Source organism: Saimiri boliviensis, chromosome 3 (genome assembly GCF_048565385.1).
Source record: "Saimiri boliviensis isolate mSaiBol1 chromosome 3, mSaiBol1.pri, whole genome shotgun sequence".
Taxonomy (NCBI): domain Eukaryota; kingdom Metazoa; phylum Chordata; class Mammalia; order Primates; family Cebidae; genus Saimiri; species Saimiri boliviensis.
This window is the reverse complement of record NC_133451.1, coordinates 98,030,256-98,051,173: the sequence shown is the minus strand read 5'-3', so window position 1 is coordinate 98,051,173 and position 20,918 is coordinate 98,030,256. Positions and strand designations below refer to the sequence as shown.

Here is a 20,918-nt window from a genome sequence, read left to right as displayed (position 1 = left end):
ATTGAGTAGCTAACCATCTCATTCAGGTGATAACTAGTGGACTTGAAATGTAAGGCCAAGAAACCAAGCTTATTTTTTAAAAGTTGATATGAGTTGTAAATATCTTTCTTCCTCATTAGGAATATAATTATAAAATTATATCCTAATGGGAGGCTAAGCTACACACACGCACACACACATGCACGTAAACATGCACGTGCGTGCACAGCCACACACACACAACCAGGCTTCTCTTTCTTGGAGAAAAATGAAATCAAAACAAAGCATGGTTTGAAAGTTATCCTGCATCTTTCATTATGCTTAGATGGCCTTTTTTTTTTAGAGCCACATCTTAAATAATCATAGTTAACATCTAAGAACTATTGATCAGGAAGAAATACAAAACATAAATTGTTGATAAGCTTCAATGTTGCATCAGACATGTGGAGCAAGACTGAAAGGTGTTTGGCCATTTGAAAAGGAATCTCCAAAAAAGAACTACAAATGTGTAAGTCACAGTAAACCTGAACTAGGAAACCCTCTTTGAGCTCCCCGTGGAAAAGACAGATAAGGAGCGGGAGAGTATCTGACTGGTTTTAGGTAAAATAAATACACACACACACCACACTGCACACATATGCACACTCTCAACGGGGCTTTTGCATGGATGTGATTTCTAGCAGATCCGATAGGCCAAGGTAGCCGAGTGTTGGTGGTGCGCTTACCGGCACAAGTGTGGAGTAAGCCTGCTGTGCCGAGAGCATCAGGTCCCTAAGGAGGGTGATGAAGCTGCACAAACAGTTCGACAGAATCCTCCGAGCAGCCTGGTTGAATGCCTGGAGCTCTTCCACAAGCTGGGCATTGAGGGCCTCATACTCCTTTTTGGCTAAGTCTGACTCATCTCCTGCTGATCGCTGCAGGTAGCTGTTGTAGTCCAGCAGTTTGTCATAGCGTTTCTGGATGAGCTTGTGTGGCCCTGGGAATAAGGACAGCAGGGCTGACAAAGGGGTCAGGGTGAGTCTCTGTAAGTGAGATGCCTGTCAAAAGAAAAAATGAGCCCATTTCAGAGAGAGGATCAGCTCATACCTTGTGCATTGCTGTTTTCCACAGGCTTACCTTTTCCCCCACGAGAAGCACAAAAGAAAACAGGAATGCATCTAGCCACGTTAAAAGAGGATCTGATCATTTTTATGTCTATCTAAAGCTACTCAAAGACTCAAAACAGGGGTTCTAGATTGTAACATTGAACCTAAAAAGTGAGCAGGAAGAGGAATACAAAAGTTAAAGCCAGCTCATCCAAACTGTAACTCTACTTTTTTCTCTACAGTCTTTGGTTTTGCCATTATCTCCTTCAACAGTTTTTCATTCCACTTCTTTCTTATCCCAGAGCCAGCTCTTGGGGGTAGGGGGAATCTCTAGCTGTTGACTACCAAGACTGTGTAAAAGATTCACCAAATCACTCCCACCTTTTGCTAGCAGCAAAAGGAATATAGTCCATATCCTTAGTCCATAGGAGACTGTACCCTATTCTTCCCATATCAGCCCCAAATCCCTGACTATCCTGGAGACTTATTTTTGGTAGTGGAATTATACCATCTATAGAGCTAGTAACCCTTTAATAAAGGTATTTTAATAAATGACCACAGAGTTATAACTTATTTTATTTTTATTTATTTATTCAATTAATTTTGAGACAGGGTCTCACTCTGTCCATCACCCAGGCTAGAGTACAGTGACTCTTTCTCAGCTCACTGCAGCCTCCACTCAAGCCATCCTCCCACGTCAGCCTCCTGAATAGCTGAAACTACAGGAATGTGCCACCATGCTTGGCTAATTTTTAAAATATTTTGTAGAGGTATGGTCTGTCTATTGCCCAAGATGTTCTTGAATATCTGGGCTGAAACAATCCTGTCACCTTGACCTATAAGGTCTGTTTTAAATATGTTAAAGGATGAAGCTGATGCTGTTTCTGTGTCTTAAACTGTTTACACTTTTTGGTCTGAATCACTGAAAATGAACTTCATATAACCACCCAACTTCATGAGATAACCTGATCATCCTAGATTTAATTTCTTCTATTTCTCTTCTGTTTTATGTTTGCTGACTGCCCTATTTTACGCTTTATCATATATGGTTGGGTTACATGATTATTTTATAATTTGGAAGTAGGTTTCTCTTTTGTAACCGAAAAGATATCCTAGAGAATCAATGTCTGAGCAGCAGCTTGTATTAGTTAACTTAAATGGCCCCTGGTAACATTGTGTGAACTCATGGGAAATCTAGAAGAGAGGGAAACCAATCTCTTATTGGCACCAGAAATAGCCAACACAAATTAAATTTGATGTCTAGCTTACGAGATAATATACACCTACAGACTGTTTAATGAATCCCTTGATAGGCAAAGAATCTGTTTACCATATCTGGGATAAATTACTGTGTTTGTGACTTGACTAGATTCTACAGGTAATCTAATTACAGTATTACAATATAATTATATATATATATACACACACACACACACACACACACACACACACACACATATATATATATATATATATATATATATATATATATCTCCAGTGACTTATAGACATAAAATGATTCACCTTTACATAGGAATTGTGGTTAGAACAAATAAGAATTAGATTTTAATATTTTGTCCTAACAAAATGTGTCGATATATATCACTCATGGTTAGATAAGAACAACCGCTCTGACTTTAGATATATTTTGAGTCCTTAATATTTGATTTTTAAAAAGAATTGTATGCATGTTATCCATAAAAATTACTTTCATATTGAGCTTTCTCACAATTAATTTAACTTAGCCTAATTAATCATTTTGTGGCTTTATGCAAGGTATGCAGGACACCTTCTCTCTTCTTGCTGTCAAAGTCTGGAGCAAGCTTGCTGAGGGAGAAGCTACATACCACGCTTTCAGTTGGTACTCAATAAATACATATTAACTTAATGTATTGGAATTAAGCTAAAGAGCAAACCTTTGAAGACTTCTAGAATGTGTGCTTTCTGTAATATAAATGTGGAAAATACATAAAGAACTAGCCACACCTTTTCCATTAAACATATATTGTAAAAACATGAATCTGTCTATCTCATCATCACTATCACTATCTGTTTGTATCCATCCATCCATCCATCCATCCGTGATTGACCTGTTTCTCTATCATATTAGCTCAGATGTAAGCCTGACTTTCCATTCTGCCATGCCAGAGCAGCAAAATGCTTCTGCATAGTTTTTCTACTAGATTGGGAGCTGTATGACTTCCTAGGGTTTGGAAGTATCTGGGGCCCTTCACTGATTGTCACAATGTCTTGATGTGGGGGGATGTCACTGAGATTTTGAGCCTGGTGGGCCAAAAATATTAAACATCCTTCAACAAAAGGGCCACTCCATGAAGATTTGTCTTACCCCAAATGCCTATAATGCCAATGAAAATGCCACTTTTAAGATGATCAGTCTATTATATCTTCTATATAACTCTTGAAATACTACTATGAAATAATAATGCCTTTAGAAACATAAGGCACTAAATTAAAATTAATATTATCCAGAGTAGCTTACTACTAAAATGCGTTACTGGCTGAAGCATGTTTTTATGATACATAAGATATATTTTATGGAACTTTTAGAAAATAAATATTTTACCATGGAACAAAAGATATAACATACAGCTCTTAAATAAAAGTCTCTGTCAATAGGAAGGGTTTGCTTTCCAGTGTATAGTGTTTTAATAAGTGTCATATCCTTAGAGAGTACCTTTGCTCCTTCTTTAAGGACGCAGGGCATTTCCAGAGACTTGTTTAAGAAAACCATAGCTTGATTGAGCTCAGGAGTTGGAGACCAGCCTGGGCGACGTGGTGAAACCCTGCCTCTACAAAAAATGCAAAAAATCTTGTAGGTGTGGTGGTGTGCCCCTGTCATTCCAGCTATTTGAGAGTCTAGGAGAGAGGATTGCTTAAACCCAGGAGGCAGAGGTTGCAGTGAGCTGTGATTGTTCCACTGCATTCCAGGTTGGGCAACAGAGCCAGATCCTGTCCCAGAAAAAAAGAAAAAAGAAAAAAAAAAAGCATAGCTTTCTAACTTAATAAAGTCTTAATATTTCACATGCAGACTAGATTAAATATTGATTTTAAAAGCTACACTGACACTGGCTACCTCTAGAAACACAGTCTGTGGTCATCTTAAATTTCCATTATAGTAAAATCCTCACTAATTCACTTTAAAAATATTTAATGATTGAAAAAATCCCCTGTTTAAATATACTAATTTTGACATTAGTATTTGCTTTAGTGCATGCTTTATTTCTGTCTCCAGAAAAATAAATGAAAAGCAGCTTTCCTTTCAACCTCACTATTTAATTTGCATTTATCTGTGAATATAAATAACTTACAAAGTCATGACATGGATTTAAGGCATTACTTAGGGTCCCAGAATAGCCCATTTCATCATCTTTGTTGTGTGAAATCTCCTGAAGGTCCATTACACTCTGCAGAGCCAAGGGCATGGCATCCTGAAACCCAAGAACAAAGTTACAAAAATGGCAGGTTCTGAGGTCAGTATAATTAATGTGGACTTCATCAGCATCACCCTTAATTATCACTGAGAGGTTTTTTTTTTTTTTTTTTTAAAGGAACAACAAAAATTTTATAAATAGTCTGTACAATCAGGTTGCTTGGAAGAATGTATTGTTTTACATTTTCCTTATGTCACTTTCTCATAATACTTTGTATACAACCCTCTTTGATTAAACATCGTCCATTTAAAATTCCCTCATTAGCTATTCTTTAGCTTGCAATTCTTACATATTCCTTATTTTTAAAATCACTCCTCTCTGATTCATCAGTTTCCTTTAGAAAATTTAATGCTCTCTTTAAGAGAAGATGCTCACATTTTTTGTTGAATCCATTAGTGAAAATAAAAGACTTCCCTGTAGATGTTCCCAAGAGACATTTACTCCTTGAAAGATAAAGGACAGGGTTCCCACTACTCTGGCTGTTACAACTGTTTTTGGTGTTCTTTTCAAAGAAGGCAGCACTTTCGGAAGAAAAGAGCAAATCTGATTGTAAAATCAGGCTTTGTGTCAGATGATAAATAAGAACAGAATGGTACCTGTTCTTATGTAACTTGTCTCCAAATTATTGTGATATTTTTTCGAAGAGTGCAAATATCTGCTTCCAGAAACAGATATCCAAGAGAAAAACTTCTGGAATATAGAAGGGAACCATTTAGTAACTGATTTACATGTAACACTACTAACTTTCTAAGTCCCATGGTCATAGCCATTGTCAAAGTGGCATGAAGGACAGTTTCCTCTTTATGAGATCCATTAGAAGAAACCTCTGACTGGTTTTTCTACTGAGCAGAATTATACTGTACTCGAATTGGCTGGTTGAAGTCAGTGATTCTCAAAGAGTTAGGACAACCTCTTATGGGACTGGTAATTTCTGGGAGTATTTCTGTTTTCTAACATAATCTCGTGGGAGTATTTGCATATTATTGTTAATAGTTCAATTTATTTTTCTTTACATTGATTTTTGTATTTATTTTAGGTACTAGAAAGAGATGTGTTCGTACAATCAAACAAATTTTCTGTCTCATGCAATTCTGTGTTAATGAACTCATTTCTGTTATAAAGAAAGCATACTGATAGTCCATGAGGCAATCATCTGAACAAAAAAGTCCCACAATATGGCTATTTGGACTAGGGAGACGGTGGAGCAGGTAAGGGGTCAAACGGCAAAATGCCTCTTTATATTTGCTTCCTTTACCAGCAGTTTGCAGCTTTCCAATTTTGATCCAGTGTCACAAAATGAAGGAACAATCACACTTAGTCTTCAAAATAACCGTGGAAATCAGTGCTTTGTATCAGATGTTCCTGTAGAACATTGAAAACAGTTGTGTCTCACCTACCTGTATGTGTTGAAGACAGAGTGAAATGTTCTTCACACAATGCCTCACAGTCTTTTCTAAAGATCTAAATAGCTTTTCTTCTCTGTTAAAGGTATTGTCTTTAACCTAAAACATATGTGAAATTATTTTCATAACTCAAATGAAATGGATATTTTTTTAAAAAGCACATACAATATTGGTCCAGCACATGACAAAAGAAAATTCTTTGTTGATATGAAAACATTTGATGATACACTGTCTGTCTTAACACATACTTTTTCTGTTGATACATAGCACAACTGATCTTCAATTAGTGTAGCAAAGCCAAATCCTGTAGCTCAACTTGCTGTTAATTTTCACATAGCTTCACTCATGTCATAGTAGCTGTGGGATTATAAAACTTTCTCTGTAGTTTTTAATGGCATATGTTAGGTATATACTCAAATTGTATTACATTTTGGGGTTAATAAAATAGCTACATTTGATCTATTGCCTGGAACTTACTGTTTTGTTCACATGACTCATTCCAACTTATTTCACAGTGCTTTTTTGTAAAAATTCTTGGATTCATGGTTAAAGAAATGTGAAAATTCTTTATCAATTCAAATTTGAAGGATAATATATAATCTTAGCAAAAATAGTTCTGTTAAGATAACTCAGCAGAGTTAAAATAGTGGTCACATGTGTTCAGTTATTTTTTGTCATCTCACGTGTACATCCATTAGAATTTGGAAAAATATGCTTTTTATGCTGTGGCAATTTCTAGGAGCACACATTGATTACTGCTATTAATAGCAAGCAGTATTTCTTGGCAATCAAAATGGCTACAAAACAATATTGTAACCAGCCTGATGCTGGCAAAATCTGTGTGAACATGCAAATGCTTCATGGATTGGGTGTGTATTGTTAAGTTTGGCACTGGGTGACAACCATGGCTGTTCTTGGTTCATGTAATTTTAAATTTAAGGTGGTTGGCATTAGAACCAAATGGATCAAAAATTGTGACATTTCATTTTATTTTTAAACTTCTTAATATTGTTTGTCTAGAAAGCTTTTGATTAAATAGGCAGCAGAGTTCGTTGTAATCCCCACAAAATCCAACATCCTCTGCCTTAGGGTTGCTATGCTCCAACTCAGTCTAGTGTGTATAACAATGTATGGGCAGATTTTTTAAAATGCAGTTTCCAAGGAGCCATCACCAGATACTTTGTTTTATATATCTTAGCTGGGAACCAGATGATTCTAAAGTAGAAGGCTCAAGAATCACACTGTGAAAAATATTGCCCAATTCTACTTTCCTATAAGCAAGCCTTTTCCATGCTGTTTTCTTTTGGTGGAATATGCTGCTGTTCATTTCCTGCCTTGCAAAATCCTGTTTATTTTTAAGGACTAGTTCAGATGTCACCCATTCTGTAAATCCTCTGTCTTCTCCTATTCTTCCCACTGTAGAAAATTAAGTGCTCCCTCCTATGTGCTCTCATTATCCTGGTTAATGATTTAAGTGAGTCTCTCTGCTGATGGATTTTGGTTGTTTTAGATTAAGTATTGTTGTTTTAATGAAAATAATAGTGAACCTTTGTTAAATACTGACTATGTTCCAGACACTGCCAACACCTTTCTTCCATTTCCTCATTGTAATCCTTACACATATATAATGGAATTATGATTACTCCCATTTTAGAGATAAAGAAACAGAAGTTTTAGGAGATGTGGCAGAGATGGTTAACATTCCTCCTGCTGTCCCTTTACTGATAGAATCCACAGCTCTAGTTCAAGCTGGACACTTGGCTGTCCTGCTAGAGACTACTCTCAGAAACCCTTGCAGCTGGCTCTGCCCTGGTAACCGGGTTTGTGCATATAGGTTATGGATGAAGCCTTGTTTTTCATGTCTGAGTTTTGGCCTTATAACATTGAAAGAAGACAGGGCATGAATCCAGCTTCAACCAGACAGATGAAGACAATATGTTAAGAAAAATCACTGGGGGAACTGGTTTCCTGAAGGATCTTATGAAGCAGAGCTCATTTGGATTCACATCTCAGGACTCTTAAAAGAGAGAGAGAGGCCAGGAGCGGTGGCACATGCCTGTAGTCTGAGCTACTTGAGAGGCTAAGGTGAGAAGATCGCTAGAGCCCAGGAGTTTGAGGCTGCAGTGCGCTGTGATCTCGGCACTGCACTCTAGTCCAGCTTGGGCAGCAGAGCAAGACCCTGTCTCTAAAAAAAAAAAAAAAAAAAAAAAAAAAAAAAAAAAAAAGAGTAAAAGAGAGAGAGAGAGAAATAAATAACTATCTGATTTAGGCTCTTATGCCTTTGGAATCTCTTTGTGACAGATATGTGGCCTTTACCCTAGTTAATATGTGGAGTTAAAGAAACTTACAGATGGTGTAATAGGATCAGGATTCAAGGCAAAGCAGCCTGAATTCAAAACCTACACCTGTTCATCTTTGTATTCCCAATCTCTAACATGGTGCTGGGTACAAGAGAGTTCAATATATGTATGATGAATTGAATAGAATCTTCCTAATAGCTTTATACCCTAACTCTACCAATATTTCACTTGAGCTTCTGACAAGTGCAAAATTGATTGATTTGAGATTTATCTCTTTTCCAGTCCAGCCTATGCAGCTGATTTTCTGATTAACAGTAACATGCTTCATTGCTGACAGGACATCCTCTCAAAAGATTAAGGGGAAAAATCTAATTAATATCCCTTCAGGCTATTTTAACTATAATTCACTTTTAGTTCACAATTGAAAAATATAAGAAGCTGATGATAAATATGTTAAAGAATATAACAACTTATTCAAAAGCCTGCCCAGAATTAGAGCCTGGCTATTTTTCCTTAATGGAATTGTCCTGAGTCAGAAGCAAAATCCCAAAGACTGGGGAAGAATTGTTTGCACTACATTTACACATGCCTATGAGGGCTTCTCAAATAAATTTCCAATTTGATTTTAATATGATTGTCTCTAGTTGAAATGTCTTCATTGCCCTTTCTCTGATCTGTGAGCATATCCCATAAATGTCCCAAACTTCTTACATTACAGTTCCACATTGAGAAGAGGATCCTCTTACATGCAGTGGACCCAGTTAGCCCCTAGAAGGATATAAAGAAGTAAATACAATAGTAATTCCTGCCTTGTGTTCTAAGAATATACATTTTGGTAAATTCAGTCACAAGAGGAAACAACAACAAGGCTTGGAAGGAGGAAGTTTATTATACTCACAGGTCCCAGAGAGAGGAGTCATCACATGCCACGCAGTGGCAGAACATAGGAGTAAAGAAAAAGTCTAGACCAAAACTTCTTTTGGGATTTCCTTGGAAAAGGCAAGGCAGGGGCAGAGTAAACAGTTTAGGATTGGCTATTTTAAATAACTCCAATGGGCTTTGGGATATAGGGGTAATCTCTAGTTGCTCGTACTGGGCTCTGGGATAATTTAGGGCAGGGAGATATTGGCTTGGTGTGTTAAGAGTTAAATAAGGATATGGTTAAAGCTATATGATCAAGATTGATTGGTTTGCATATGAAAGTTGTGTTCCAGCCATTTACTATCCCTAAGAATTGGCTACCCCTACAAGGACAGTCTCTGCTCAGCCAGAGAGGTATTTTAAAATATCAAAACATTATAAAATACAGAAAGTTAAAAAAATATGATTAATACACCATGTATGAAGAACTTTACATTGGATAGAAAAAGTCTGCACATTCGAAGGTAAATAACTGTACAAGGTGATGATATAAAATAATAATGATGATATTTATGATAATAATGACAGCCAAAGTATATTGAGTGCTTACACACCATGTTACATGCTTTCTTTATATATGCATCTTCTCATTTAATCCTCACAACCATCCCATTTGTTAAGTACTAGGAGAATCCCAATTTACAGATGATTACATTAAATTTGTTATGTGCCCCGAAACAAATATTTACTAAGTGGCAGAGGTAGGGTTTAAACTCAGGTTTGGATAATGTCAAATATGTTTTTCTTAATTTCTTCTCTGTACTGACTCCTGCAAATATGAATAGTGTCCAGATTAAAATACAGAGTCTTAGCCCCTTCCAAAGGATGAAAGGGCTGCTTCTACCTAAAGTGGTAAGAAAGCTGCAAAGACTTAGTGGAAAAAAGAGAAAAGACCACAGCAGCTACCATAAGCCATCTGAAACCAACATGAACCACCATACAGATACCTCTTGTTTAAACCAAAAATCTTTGAGATATTAATATATGAGTGACAAAAACAGACAAATGAAAAGAAAAAAATAACTGCTGTATAGTGTACTAAGAGCTAGCCTCACTAACCTTCGTTAGAAGCCCACTGTATTACTATCTCAGGACCATGAACTTTGTATCTTGCTATTCTCAAAGAGTCACAAGTGTGTTCCATTGATAACTTACTTTAAGATCATTGGCTTCAAAGCACCTGGAGTGTTTGCAAAAATACAGACTTCTAGATTGCACCCTTGAGTCAGGTGGCACCCTAGAATCTGTCTTTCAGCAAGCTTTTCAGGTAATTCTTAATGCCCATTAAAGTTTAAGAGTTTTTGCTAACCCATCCATTATTTACTAGGGATTGGGATGAAAGTGGCTCAAGCTAGGCTAAACAGCTGACACAGGACTGTTGCTCACTAATATAATGTGCATCTGGGGAGTAAGGGAAGAGGAAGGGGATAAGGAGTAGGAAAAAAATTGCACTAAGTTATGCCTCTAAACACTTGGCTTTTATAGATGAAGTAATGATAAAAGGAATACCAAGGGAACCCTAAAGAAAAGTACGACTTTTAAGAACAGAAGTAAAACAGGATGGAAGAGGGCATTGCCTGGAGGGAGAATGTGTGTTGGTTGGTGGTGAATGTCAGGACTCCTAGGGCAACTTTATGTTCCATGTCATATGTCCATATCTCTTCTTTGTCTGTTTCTTGAGTAGAAACACCACAACTAAGACAGTGTCAATCCTATTCCCACTCCCATCCCTATTTTCCAGAAAGGGTGGGGGCAGGGAGAGAGAGGGAGAGAGAGAGAGAGAACAGCATAGGACAATTACCTTGATTCTCAGTATTCTAGAAATAGCCCTCACCAAAAAAAAAAAAAAAAAAAAAACTCATGAAAATACCAGCATTCATGTTCCCTGGGAAAAGGTGGGTGGTCCAAAAAGAAAAATTACCTGCGATTCTCCTCTGGTCAGAATCTTCAGATGATTTGTCACTCTTTTTGATTTCTTGCTAATTGAATGAATATTTAGTTTAGACAATTTGTCTTTAAGTGATTCATCCTCATCATTCTTCTTGTATTTTAGAACTGAAAAGGGAGAGTGTAATAACATAGCTGAACATACGCAGCATAGCAAGTGTGCACTTCACCCAAAGCTTTCAAGATTAGTATTTATATTCAAGATAAAGATGTATATGATTTTCGAGCCTCTGCTGCAGAGGTCATATGCTCCAGCCCCATTGCCCAGCCATGTCCCAGTCAGGTACCCACCGCACTGACCTCCAGAAACAAGGACAAAAGCCCCTCAAGGCTCAAGTTTTATTTATCTACAATATTAAAGAAATCCCTGATACTAGAAAAAATTTCTACCTCTCATCTCAGATAATACATTTATTATCTGGGGCCTCTGGAATGGGAGAATCAAGATCTAACTAATGAAAAGACAACTCAGTAGGGCACAGTGGCTCACACATGTAATGCCAGCACTTTGGGAGGACGAGACCAACGGGTCACCTGAGGTCAGGAGTTTGAGACCAGCCTGGCCAATATGGTGAAACCCCATCTCTACTAAAAAGACAAAAATTAGCCTGACGTGGTGGTGTGTGCCTGTAGTCCCAGGTACTCGGGAGGCTGAGGCAGGAGAATTGCTTGAACTCGGGAGATGGAGGTTGCAGTGAGCCAAGATCATGCCACTGCACTCCAGCCTGGGCAACAGAGCAAGACTCTGTCTCAAAAAAAAAAAAAAAAAAAAAAAAAAAAAAAAAAAAGCAAGACAACTGTACCCAATGTAAGGAGACCTCAGATCCTAGAATGGCTCTTCACTGGCTGAGAGATTTGGGGCAAGCTGAATAACCTCTCTTTGAGTTTCATGTATTTATCTTTGCAATCATTTTCACCTTTCGTATTGTTGAAAACGTTAAATATCTCTAACATTCAGTGTTGGTAAAGATGTAGGGAGATGGGCAATCTTACAGAATCCTGCTGACGAGGATTAAACCAATACATTTTTGTAGAAAACAATTTGTCAGAAACTAACAAAAAGGAAAATATTCATAGTCTATTACCAGGAAGTTCATGCAGAGAAATCTGCTTTCCATAATCAAATATACAAAGTTTTATTGGCTACAACATTTTTTCTAACAGCAAGGTATTAGGAACATCTAAATGTTTATCCTTAGAGAACTAGCTTAATAAATTATGATATACTCATAAATCAAATGCTGTGGAAAGATTAAAAAGAAGATAATATTAATTGGAAGAATGTTCATGATATATAATTTTTTCAAAAGCAAAATGTAGTACCGTGTATGTTGCAAGAAGGATGGAAAGAAGGAAAAGGGAGAGAGGGAGAAGAAGAGAAAGAGAAAGAGAGAAGAGAAAAGAAGACATAGAATGTTTGAAGAAAACAATAAAATGTTAGTTGTGCAAACTGGAATCGTGGTGGGAAGGGAAGAATATTTTACTCTTCAAAACTTTGAAGATAGTTTAAACTTTAAACTTTGAAATAGTTTAAGCAAACAGAAAAATATAAAGAATAATATAACAGCCATTATCCAAATCTTTTCAAGTCTTACATTTTGCTTTGTTCCCAGTCTTTAAAAAATAAAACTTCACCAAACAGTTGAGACACCCCTGATCTCCATGTCTAATCCCTAAAAGGAATTGTTATCCTAAATAATGGGGCTTATTATACCTGTATCCATTTTAATGCCTTTATTGTGGATGTTTGGAATAATATAATATATTTTGAATATTTTAAAACTTTATAAAGTAATATCACCTTGCACATATTTTTCTACCACTTGCAAAGTTGCTTAAAAAAAACTCTCCAGATTGTGTTTTTGAGATTAACCCATTGATACATATATTTTTATTTAGTTAATTTTTATCTTCTTGTGGTATTACAGTGTATATGCAGTTTATCCACTATCTGGATTAATGTGTCTTTTTTATTTGCATTTGTGAACAATGCTAGTTACCAGTATATCTCTCTTTGAGCACATGGGCAAGAGTTTCTCTAGAGCAAATACCTAGAAATTCATTTTTTGAGTTCCTGGTCTGTGCATCTTCAACTTTACTAGATATTGTCAAATTGTTCTCTAAACTATTGATTCCAATGTACATTCTCATGTGTAGATTGAGACTGAACATTTAGCATTATTCATTACTACCCCCCCGCCACCCAGTTTCTTCGACTGGAAATGGTATGTCAGATTACATTTCCTTGAGTATAAATGGAGCTTAGAATTTTGAAACTGCAAATTACTTCTTTTTATTATTAAGCTTTTTGTATAAAATGTTTTTCTGTTGATTTAATGTCAATAATTATATAGTCTAGACAGTAATCCTTTGTAGACTATCTCTTCATTTTGTTCAGGGAGTATTTTTACTCCATAACATTTACTTTTTACTCTATACCTTTCTTTTTAATTTACTAATATAAATATATGACTTTTAAAATAAATATCAGAAAATAAAACAAAGACCAATAAAGTGATTGGACCAGTTAGCTCAAAAGTCCTGCTATGTCTTTAATGTCAAACTGAGATTTAATATTAGGAGTACAATGCCAACTAAGAACTTATATGAACATACATCACACTGAGGGAGACCCATAGCCTAGCTCAATGCATTACTACCTCTGGAATGTATAGGAACCATGTAATTATCCCTGGGATTATAGGAACAATTATCTAGGAGGTATAGGAACCATGTAATTATCCCTTCTGTTTTGAAATTTTACATTAAACATCAATTTTATATTTTAGCTTACAAATAGTTAACAATAATTTGTTAATTCTAGAAAGAAGTATACTTGCTCACATGAGTAGAGAAATTATTGCCCCCAAAACTCCATTTTCTGTGTGCCAGAATCAGATGAATTCAACATACTAGATGGCCCCCCAATCTGGATCTGCCCCTTTCCCAGATGCTTTCTGCATTTACTTCCCAGTGATGTTGCAACTCAACTGGCTGTCTCTCCTTCTTACCACACGTATCTCCAGTGACAGGAGGACTATATCCAATGGGTATCTTCAGCCCATAATATGTCACCAGGAGTGCAGTGGTACAATGAGATTGAGTATATGGCTGTTTGATTTATTTTTTAATGTCATTTTTTGTGCCTCTTACTCTTCTCCTTCTTCTCCCCAGCTTCTAATTCTAGATTTCAAATGATCAGTTCGCTGCAGCTATTATAACTACTTAAATGTTCTGATTCTCAGAAACATAAAGCAAACACTCCAATAATGGAAAATAAACAATTCATCATATGTCTTCCTACCTAAATCTTTCCTTCTCTTAAGTTCATTGATGTTAACATTAATGTCCTTCACAGCAGCAAAGGCATCATCCAGTGCTCTGTAATCTGGGTGAGAGGGAGGGGTGGAATTCCGAAGTTCGCACAGTAATAAAGGATATTTCATCACACGTTGAATTGGTTTGATCATCAAAGAGCCCATGTCCAGTAAGTTTGGTTTGCCTCTACAATAAAGTTAAATAATATCAGTTTCACAAACATATGCTTTATTAACTCCTTTTCATTTTTGTGTGTTTTTATGATTACTTACAAAACTTTTCTCTTTTTTTTCCATTTGTATATCTGAAATTTCTAAAAGAAAAAAAAAAGAAAGCACAAAAGATGACAGAAAGAAGTAAGGCTGAAAGACCCTACTATGAAACAAAAACCTAAAAGAAACAAGTATATCTTTCCACCAAATGGGTTCAACAGCTGGATGTTTTATACTTTAATGATTTTTTTTAATGTACTACTATGGATAAATGACTGACCATAAAATTAGAATAGTAAAACAGGTATAAAAATGTTAAACAAAATTAGAAAAGCTGTATCATTAGAAAGGGTCTGGGGCCAAGCACAGTGGCTGGGGCCTGTAATCCCAGCCCTTTGGGAGGCCAAGGTGGGCAGATTACTTGAGCCCAGTAGTTCAAGACCAGCCTAGGCAACATGTCAAAACTCTATCTCTAGAAAAAAATTAAAAAGTTAGCCAGGCATGGTGGCACACATCTGTAGTCTCAGCTACTCAGAAGGCTGAGGTGGGCAGATTGCTTAAGCCTGGGAGGTCGAGGCTGCAGTGAGTTCCTGCACTCCAGCCTTGGCAACAGAGTGAGAGTGAGAGCCTGTCCCAAAAAAAAAAAAAAAAAAAAAGAGGGTATTGCTACATGTACATGCACACATGTGCAGACATACAGATGCACATGCACATACATTCACAAACATACACTAGTCACTATCACATCTCCCCATTTTATTTTTAACACATCACTTATCACTATCTGGAATCATCTGTTTCCCTATTTACCAGTTTATGATTAGTTTTCCTGTCACCACTATGTCTCCAGCATGGCATACAGTGTTCTCTCAATGTCTCAATGCACATTTGTAGACTGAGAAATGATAGAGTTCTCAGATTTTCTGTAATATGCTTTTATTTTATATTGAATGTTTTTTCCAAAACCGTGAATAAATGACTGAGGAATTTTGTTCACATGCAGAGAAAATTATGATAGCATAAGGTATCAGAGAGATAAAGACTAAAGCAAACCAAAAGGCGACAATTTTGAAAAAAGAGAACCAGAATAAATATTAAAGATTTGAAAGGAAGTAAAGAATTGCTTTAATAGGCTGTATCCTCTACTTCATACCTATTTGCACCAAATCTATTAAGGAAGAAAAAAAGGAAGGTAAGCAGAGAAGGTGATAGATGGGGAAGGAGGGAGAAAGATGGATAAAGAGAGAATCAGAGAGAGGGAGGGAAGGAGAAGTTGATTATTGGTTTCCAAGAGGACTGAGTGAAGTAGATTTTAAAAATAAATCTATTATAAATACTGAAAACTGTTCTCAGTATTTATTCTGAAAATTAAAAAAAAAACTAAAAAAAGTTAAAATATATTTTCTAACTGCTAGTATATCGGTAGCAAAACCTTTGAATATAAAGGACATTTTCTTATATATCTTAAGCAGAGATTCTTCTATAATACAACAGTTTAGTCACTTAAGTAAAAATAATTCCCTTAAGAGACAAGTTAAGGATATGGAAGATATTAACTTGATTAGAGGAAATAATATTATCTATATGAATATGATCTGAATTTCTTCTGCATTATTATCAAATGTTAACTTACTTAATCTTTTAAAAATTGCTAAAAGACTATCAAATTATAAATATAATCAAACATTCAAATCAATATAAATTCAACTTTAATGAAATAGTTTATTAGTGTGGTCTTTTGTAACAAAAGACTTTTATTTTTAATTATTAAAAAACAATAACTCAGATGTAGTAAAGGCTATACTTGTATCTTTGAGCTTCCCTCATTTCTTTCTTATCCAAATCTATCAAAAAACCAACTTAGGCTCTTTAGTTGTGTTTAGATTGTATCACTACTTTTTTTCATCACTCTTTGGCATCAAAGTTCTCTCTCTCCCTTTTATGTTTCAAATGACAATAATAGTAATTATAAATGAATATTGTTTCTCCTAAAAGTCATAAATACAAATCCTAAAAATGGTATTCTCAAAAATGAGAAATCTCCTAGTCACTTTTGTCTTCATATACATACTTGAGACAGTTGCCCAAGTGATGAGCAATGATATTCTGATATCTGCATTGCACAGAAAAGCAATATGGTAGAAAATATAGCAGGAATATTATAAGATAATAATGCTCCATACATTCAATGCCACAAAATTCACCCCATCTAATCTCCCACAGTAAGATTAAGTTCTGTTAACCATGCGAGGCAGATGAGTCCTATGTGTGATATAACCCATCTCAGCCAGGAAGTCAATTATCCCATGACTCTCCCACTAAGTAAACAAATGTGTAACAGTTTCCCATACACATTGGGCTAAAAACTAAACAACTTATTAATTTGTAATTCTATTTCATCTTCCTCTGTCTTATCATGAATACTTTGGCAAGTATTTAGTGCCAAAAGTAGCTAGACTAATCTCATTACAAATTATTTTTGGGTCTCTACAAAGTCGAGTAAACACAGCTGGCTTTGTTCTAGCAGCTTCCAGTTTTGCTGTGGAGTTTCACATCAAATACAAGAAAAAAAGTACAACAAAAATGAAAATGACATTTAAATAATATAAACACTATACTGGAAAACAAAAAAAAGTAGATATTCAACATGCAGCACATCTATATTTCTTAATGAGAAGGAGAAAATAAGCCAAAAAGAATAATTATATAACTATTGATTATATTACTTTGAATTTCCTTTATTTCATGACCACAAGCATCCTAAATTTAATATTTATTTTACCATAGCCACAAGCATCCATTCTGTTACTGAGTTTTTTCAACTTACTCTCCTTTTAAAACACCTAAATCAGTTTTAAAAGAAACTCTATGTTGCTATACAAATAAATGGCACTTGTCATAAATAAAAGATAACTGTGAAAAGACATACATAATAATTGTTAAATTAGAAGACATAAAGGAGATAAATAAATAGTAATTGATGTAACAGACCAGAGAGAACCAGTGAAATGGTGAGGGAATGTTTAATCATTTTGCAAATGTTAATCAGTTGGGGTCACTGGTTATCCAATGAAATAGGGAGTGAGGGGCCAGATACCAAAATAAGGAGTGTCGATTGAAAACCTGTTTAAGAAACTGTCTAATTCTTACAAGTGTTGGAGATAATGTTTTGAAACTTTCCAAAGAGAAGAACAAACACACAAAACAGTCAAAAGAGAAAAAAAATGAGAAAATTAGAGGACTAGTCTAGGAAGTTCATTATCTACTAATAAGAATCACAGCAAAGTAAAACAAAGCAAATATGTGGAGTAAATAGTGAGTAAAGTAATTCAAGAAAAAGGAATTTGCAGGCTGAAAGAACTCACTAAGTGAATGGAAGAAATGGAGTCACACCTTGGAATTCACGAGCTTCAGAGTACTAAGGACAAACAGAAGATTCTATAATCCTTCAGAGAAAGAAATATGCACATAGGCATAAATGCATGATTAGGAATCAGAATGTTTCAGATTTCTAATAGCAACTCCGAAAGCTAGAAAATGATAAAGAATTACCTCCAAGGGAAATGGTTTCCAATTTAGAATTAGATACCAAATCAAACTATAAACCAAATGTGAGAGTAAAAGAAAAGTATGTCAGATATAAAGTTCTTAACATTTTACTTCCCATGCATTCTGTGAGGAATAGAGAAAACTATTGAAGAATGTACTCCACCAAAATGTGGAAGAACAAACACAGGAATGAGGCAAAGAGAATCTCCAGGATGATGGGAGGAGAATTCCTACCAGTTGGCAGCACACAGTGTCACCAGTCCAAGCTCAACTGGACTGAAGACTCTGGGCAGAGCTCTTTTGGGAGAAGAAATTGATAGCATATATAATGCATCTGGTTTACTTAAAAGATGAGTTAGTAAACTGGCTGTGAGTTTGGCATTAATTATTAGTACACAGAAAACTATGTAAATGAAGAACAAGAAGAAGCAGAGAAAGTAGATGAAGTGGAAGAGGAGGATGGCATAATGAAAACAAAAATCAACAATTGTTAACTCATAGAAAAATCAGAAATCACTTCAAGGTTTAGCTCTGAAAAGAAATTTACTTAGAAATAATAATTCAGACATTGATTATTGCTCTCACAAAATTACAGTGTAACCACTTAGGGGGAATGGAGACATGGAAAAGGCATTTGTGTGTGTGCTTGTTGTGTGTGGTAACCTCTTAGGAGGAATGAAGAAATAGAAAAGGTGTTTATGTCTGTGCTTGTTGTGTGTAGAGGAGATAGGGATAGGAAAGAGAAATAAATTCTTGTCTTCCACAGGAGAAAGTTAATTGGCAATATCTAAAAAGGAAACAACCAAACATGCTTTTAGAGTAATAAAGATAAATACCAAAATAGTCAGCTAAAGGTATGAAAATAGTGTATTCTAATGAGAATTTAGAGGCTGGGAGGAGATCACTTTTCTTGACAAATTTTACAGAATGATTTGGCTATTGAAACATGGCTAAATATAATTTTTTAATAAAAAGTTTTTTATAAAAAAGGAATATCAATTTTTGAATACTCAAAAAAATGTAAAAAAAAGTGTACTGAGCTGAGAGTAATGATACTGAATATTAAAGTACATTATAAAGCTACAAAAATAAAAGCAGTTTGGCATTGATACATATATGAGCACAAATGAGAAAATCAAGAAATAGATATGAATATGTATAGAAATTGAGTACATGGTAAATTTGACAATCCTATTCAGTGGGAAAAAATGAGTTATTCAATATCAGATGTTATGATAATTAGCTAGCCATAAATAAAATAATAAAAATGGATTTTCACCTCATTCTTTACACTAAAATGATTTTGAGATAGATCAAATATTTAATTTAAAAATGAAACCATAAAAGAATTTGAAGAAATCACAGGATCGTACTTTATAAACTAATGTTGGAATTTGTAGGAAAGACATAAATCTGAAAGCCACAGTAGAAAAAAAGTGATGTTTATTTAAAAATTTAGCTCTGTAAAATTGTATCGATTAAAAACAGAGCCCGAAACAGCCACAAACTATGTTAAAAATCAGATGACAAACTGGAAAAATTATGTATAATATATAAGACAAAGGTTAATATGTACTAATTAGACATTATAAATGTATTAGAAAAAGATGAACATCTTGGTAAAAGTGGTTAATCATTTAAAAACATCATTCATTAAAAATGAAATACAGGCCGGGCGCGGTGGCTCAAGCCTGTAATCCCAGCACTTTGGGAGGCCGAGGCGGGTGGATCACGAGGTCAAGAGATCGAGACCATCCTGGTCAACATAGTGAAACCCCGTCTCTACTAAAAAAAAAATACAAAAAATTAGCTGGGCATGGTGGCGCGTGCCTGTAATCCCAGCTACTCAGGAGGCTGAGGCAGGAGAATTGCCTGAGCCCAGGAGGCGGAGGTTGCGGTGAGCCGAGATCGCGCCATTGCACTCCAGCCTGGGTAACCAGAGCGAAAACTCCGTCTCAAAAAAAAAAAAAAAAAAAAAAAAAATGAAATACAAATAGCTAAATACAGAGGGAAAATGCTCAAGGTCATTAGTAATGCAAATTAAAATAACAGAATACTATTTGAGCCTATTACACTGCAAGTTATGAAAATACCAATATTATTTGTATCTAGTGTTGGCAAGTAGTGAACAATTCATATAAGAGTAAATGAACAATTAATATAAGAGTAATAGGAATGTAAATTACCTCAACTTTTTTTTGAAATTTTCTGACAATAAGTATCAAAAGCCCTTTGATCTAGCAATTTCACTTTTAGGAATTAATCCTAAAAATAAGATTATTGTGCCAAGAATATATATAGAAATAAACTTATGACATCGGTAAGACTGACACAATTCATCTGTCAGTAAGGGTTTGGTAAACTAAATTATAGCACATATATCAGACAGAATATTATGCACGTATAAAACAATTTGGATTTATATTTACTGAAATGGAAAGATATTCACAATGTATTGTTGATAAATGAGGTAGCAAGTTCACATACAGGAAGTATATAGTGTTCCTATTTTAGTCAATGTATGTGTATAAAGAAAAAGCTATGAAGTGAGGGACTCACTGCAGTGCTACAATAGCTAACTTTGGAATGTGACTGCCAACTGTATTTACTGTCCTCACTTTTCTTTTTCTTGTTTTGCAGTGTTTCTTCAATAATTTTTAAAATACAAAGAAAAAGGAAAAAATTCATAATATTTTGTGATTAATAGGAACCCTTAAATCCAAGGTGGGAATAGCTAGTTCAAAAGGGAACA

At 35.2% G+C, this 20,918-nt stretch overlaps 1 protein-coding gene across 1 annotated transcript in view; it reads right to left on the bottom strand.

Annotated features, from left to right (window-relative positions):
• ARHGEF38 (Rho guanine nucleotide exchange factor 38) overlaps nt 1-20,918 on the bottom strand; it is a 131,869-nt gene that overhangs the window by 20,577 nt on the left and 90,374 nt on the right. The window contains exons 6-10 of the mRNA XM_003929492.4: nt 14,392-14,591; nt 11,062-11,195; nt 5,914-6,018; nt 4,394-4,513; nt 705-1,016 (exon numbers count right to left, since the gene is read on the bottom strand). Of these exons, the coding sequence (XP_003929541.3) occupies nt 705-1,016; nt 4,394-4,513; nt 5,914-6,018; nt 11,062-11,195; nt 14,392-14,591 (871 nt within the window). The remainder of the gene's footprint in view (nt 1-704; nt 1,017-4,393; nt 4,514-5,913; nt 6,019-11,061; nt 11,196-14,391; nt 14,592-20,918) is intronic.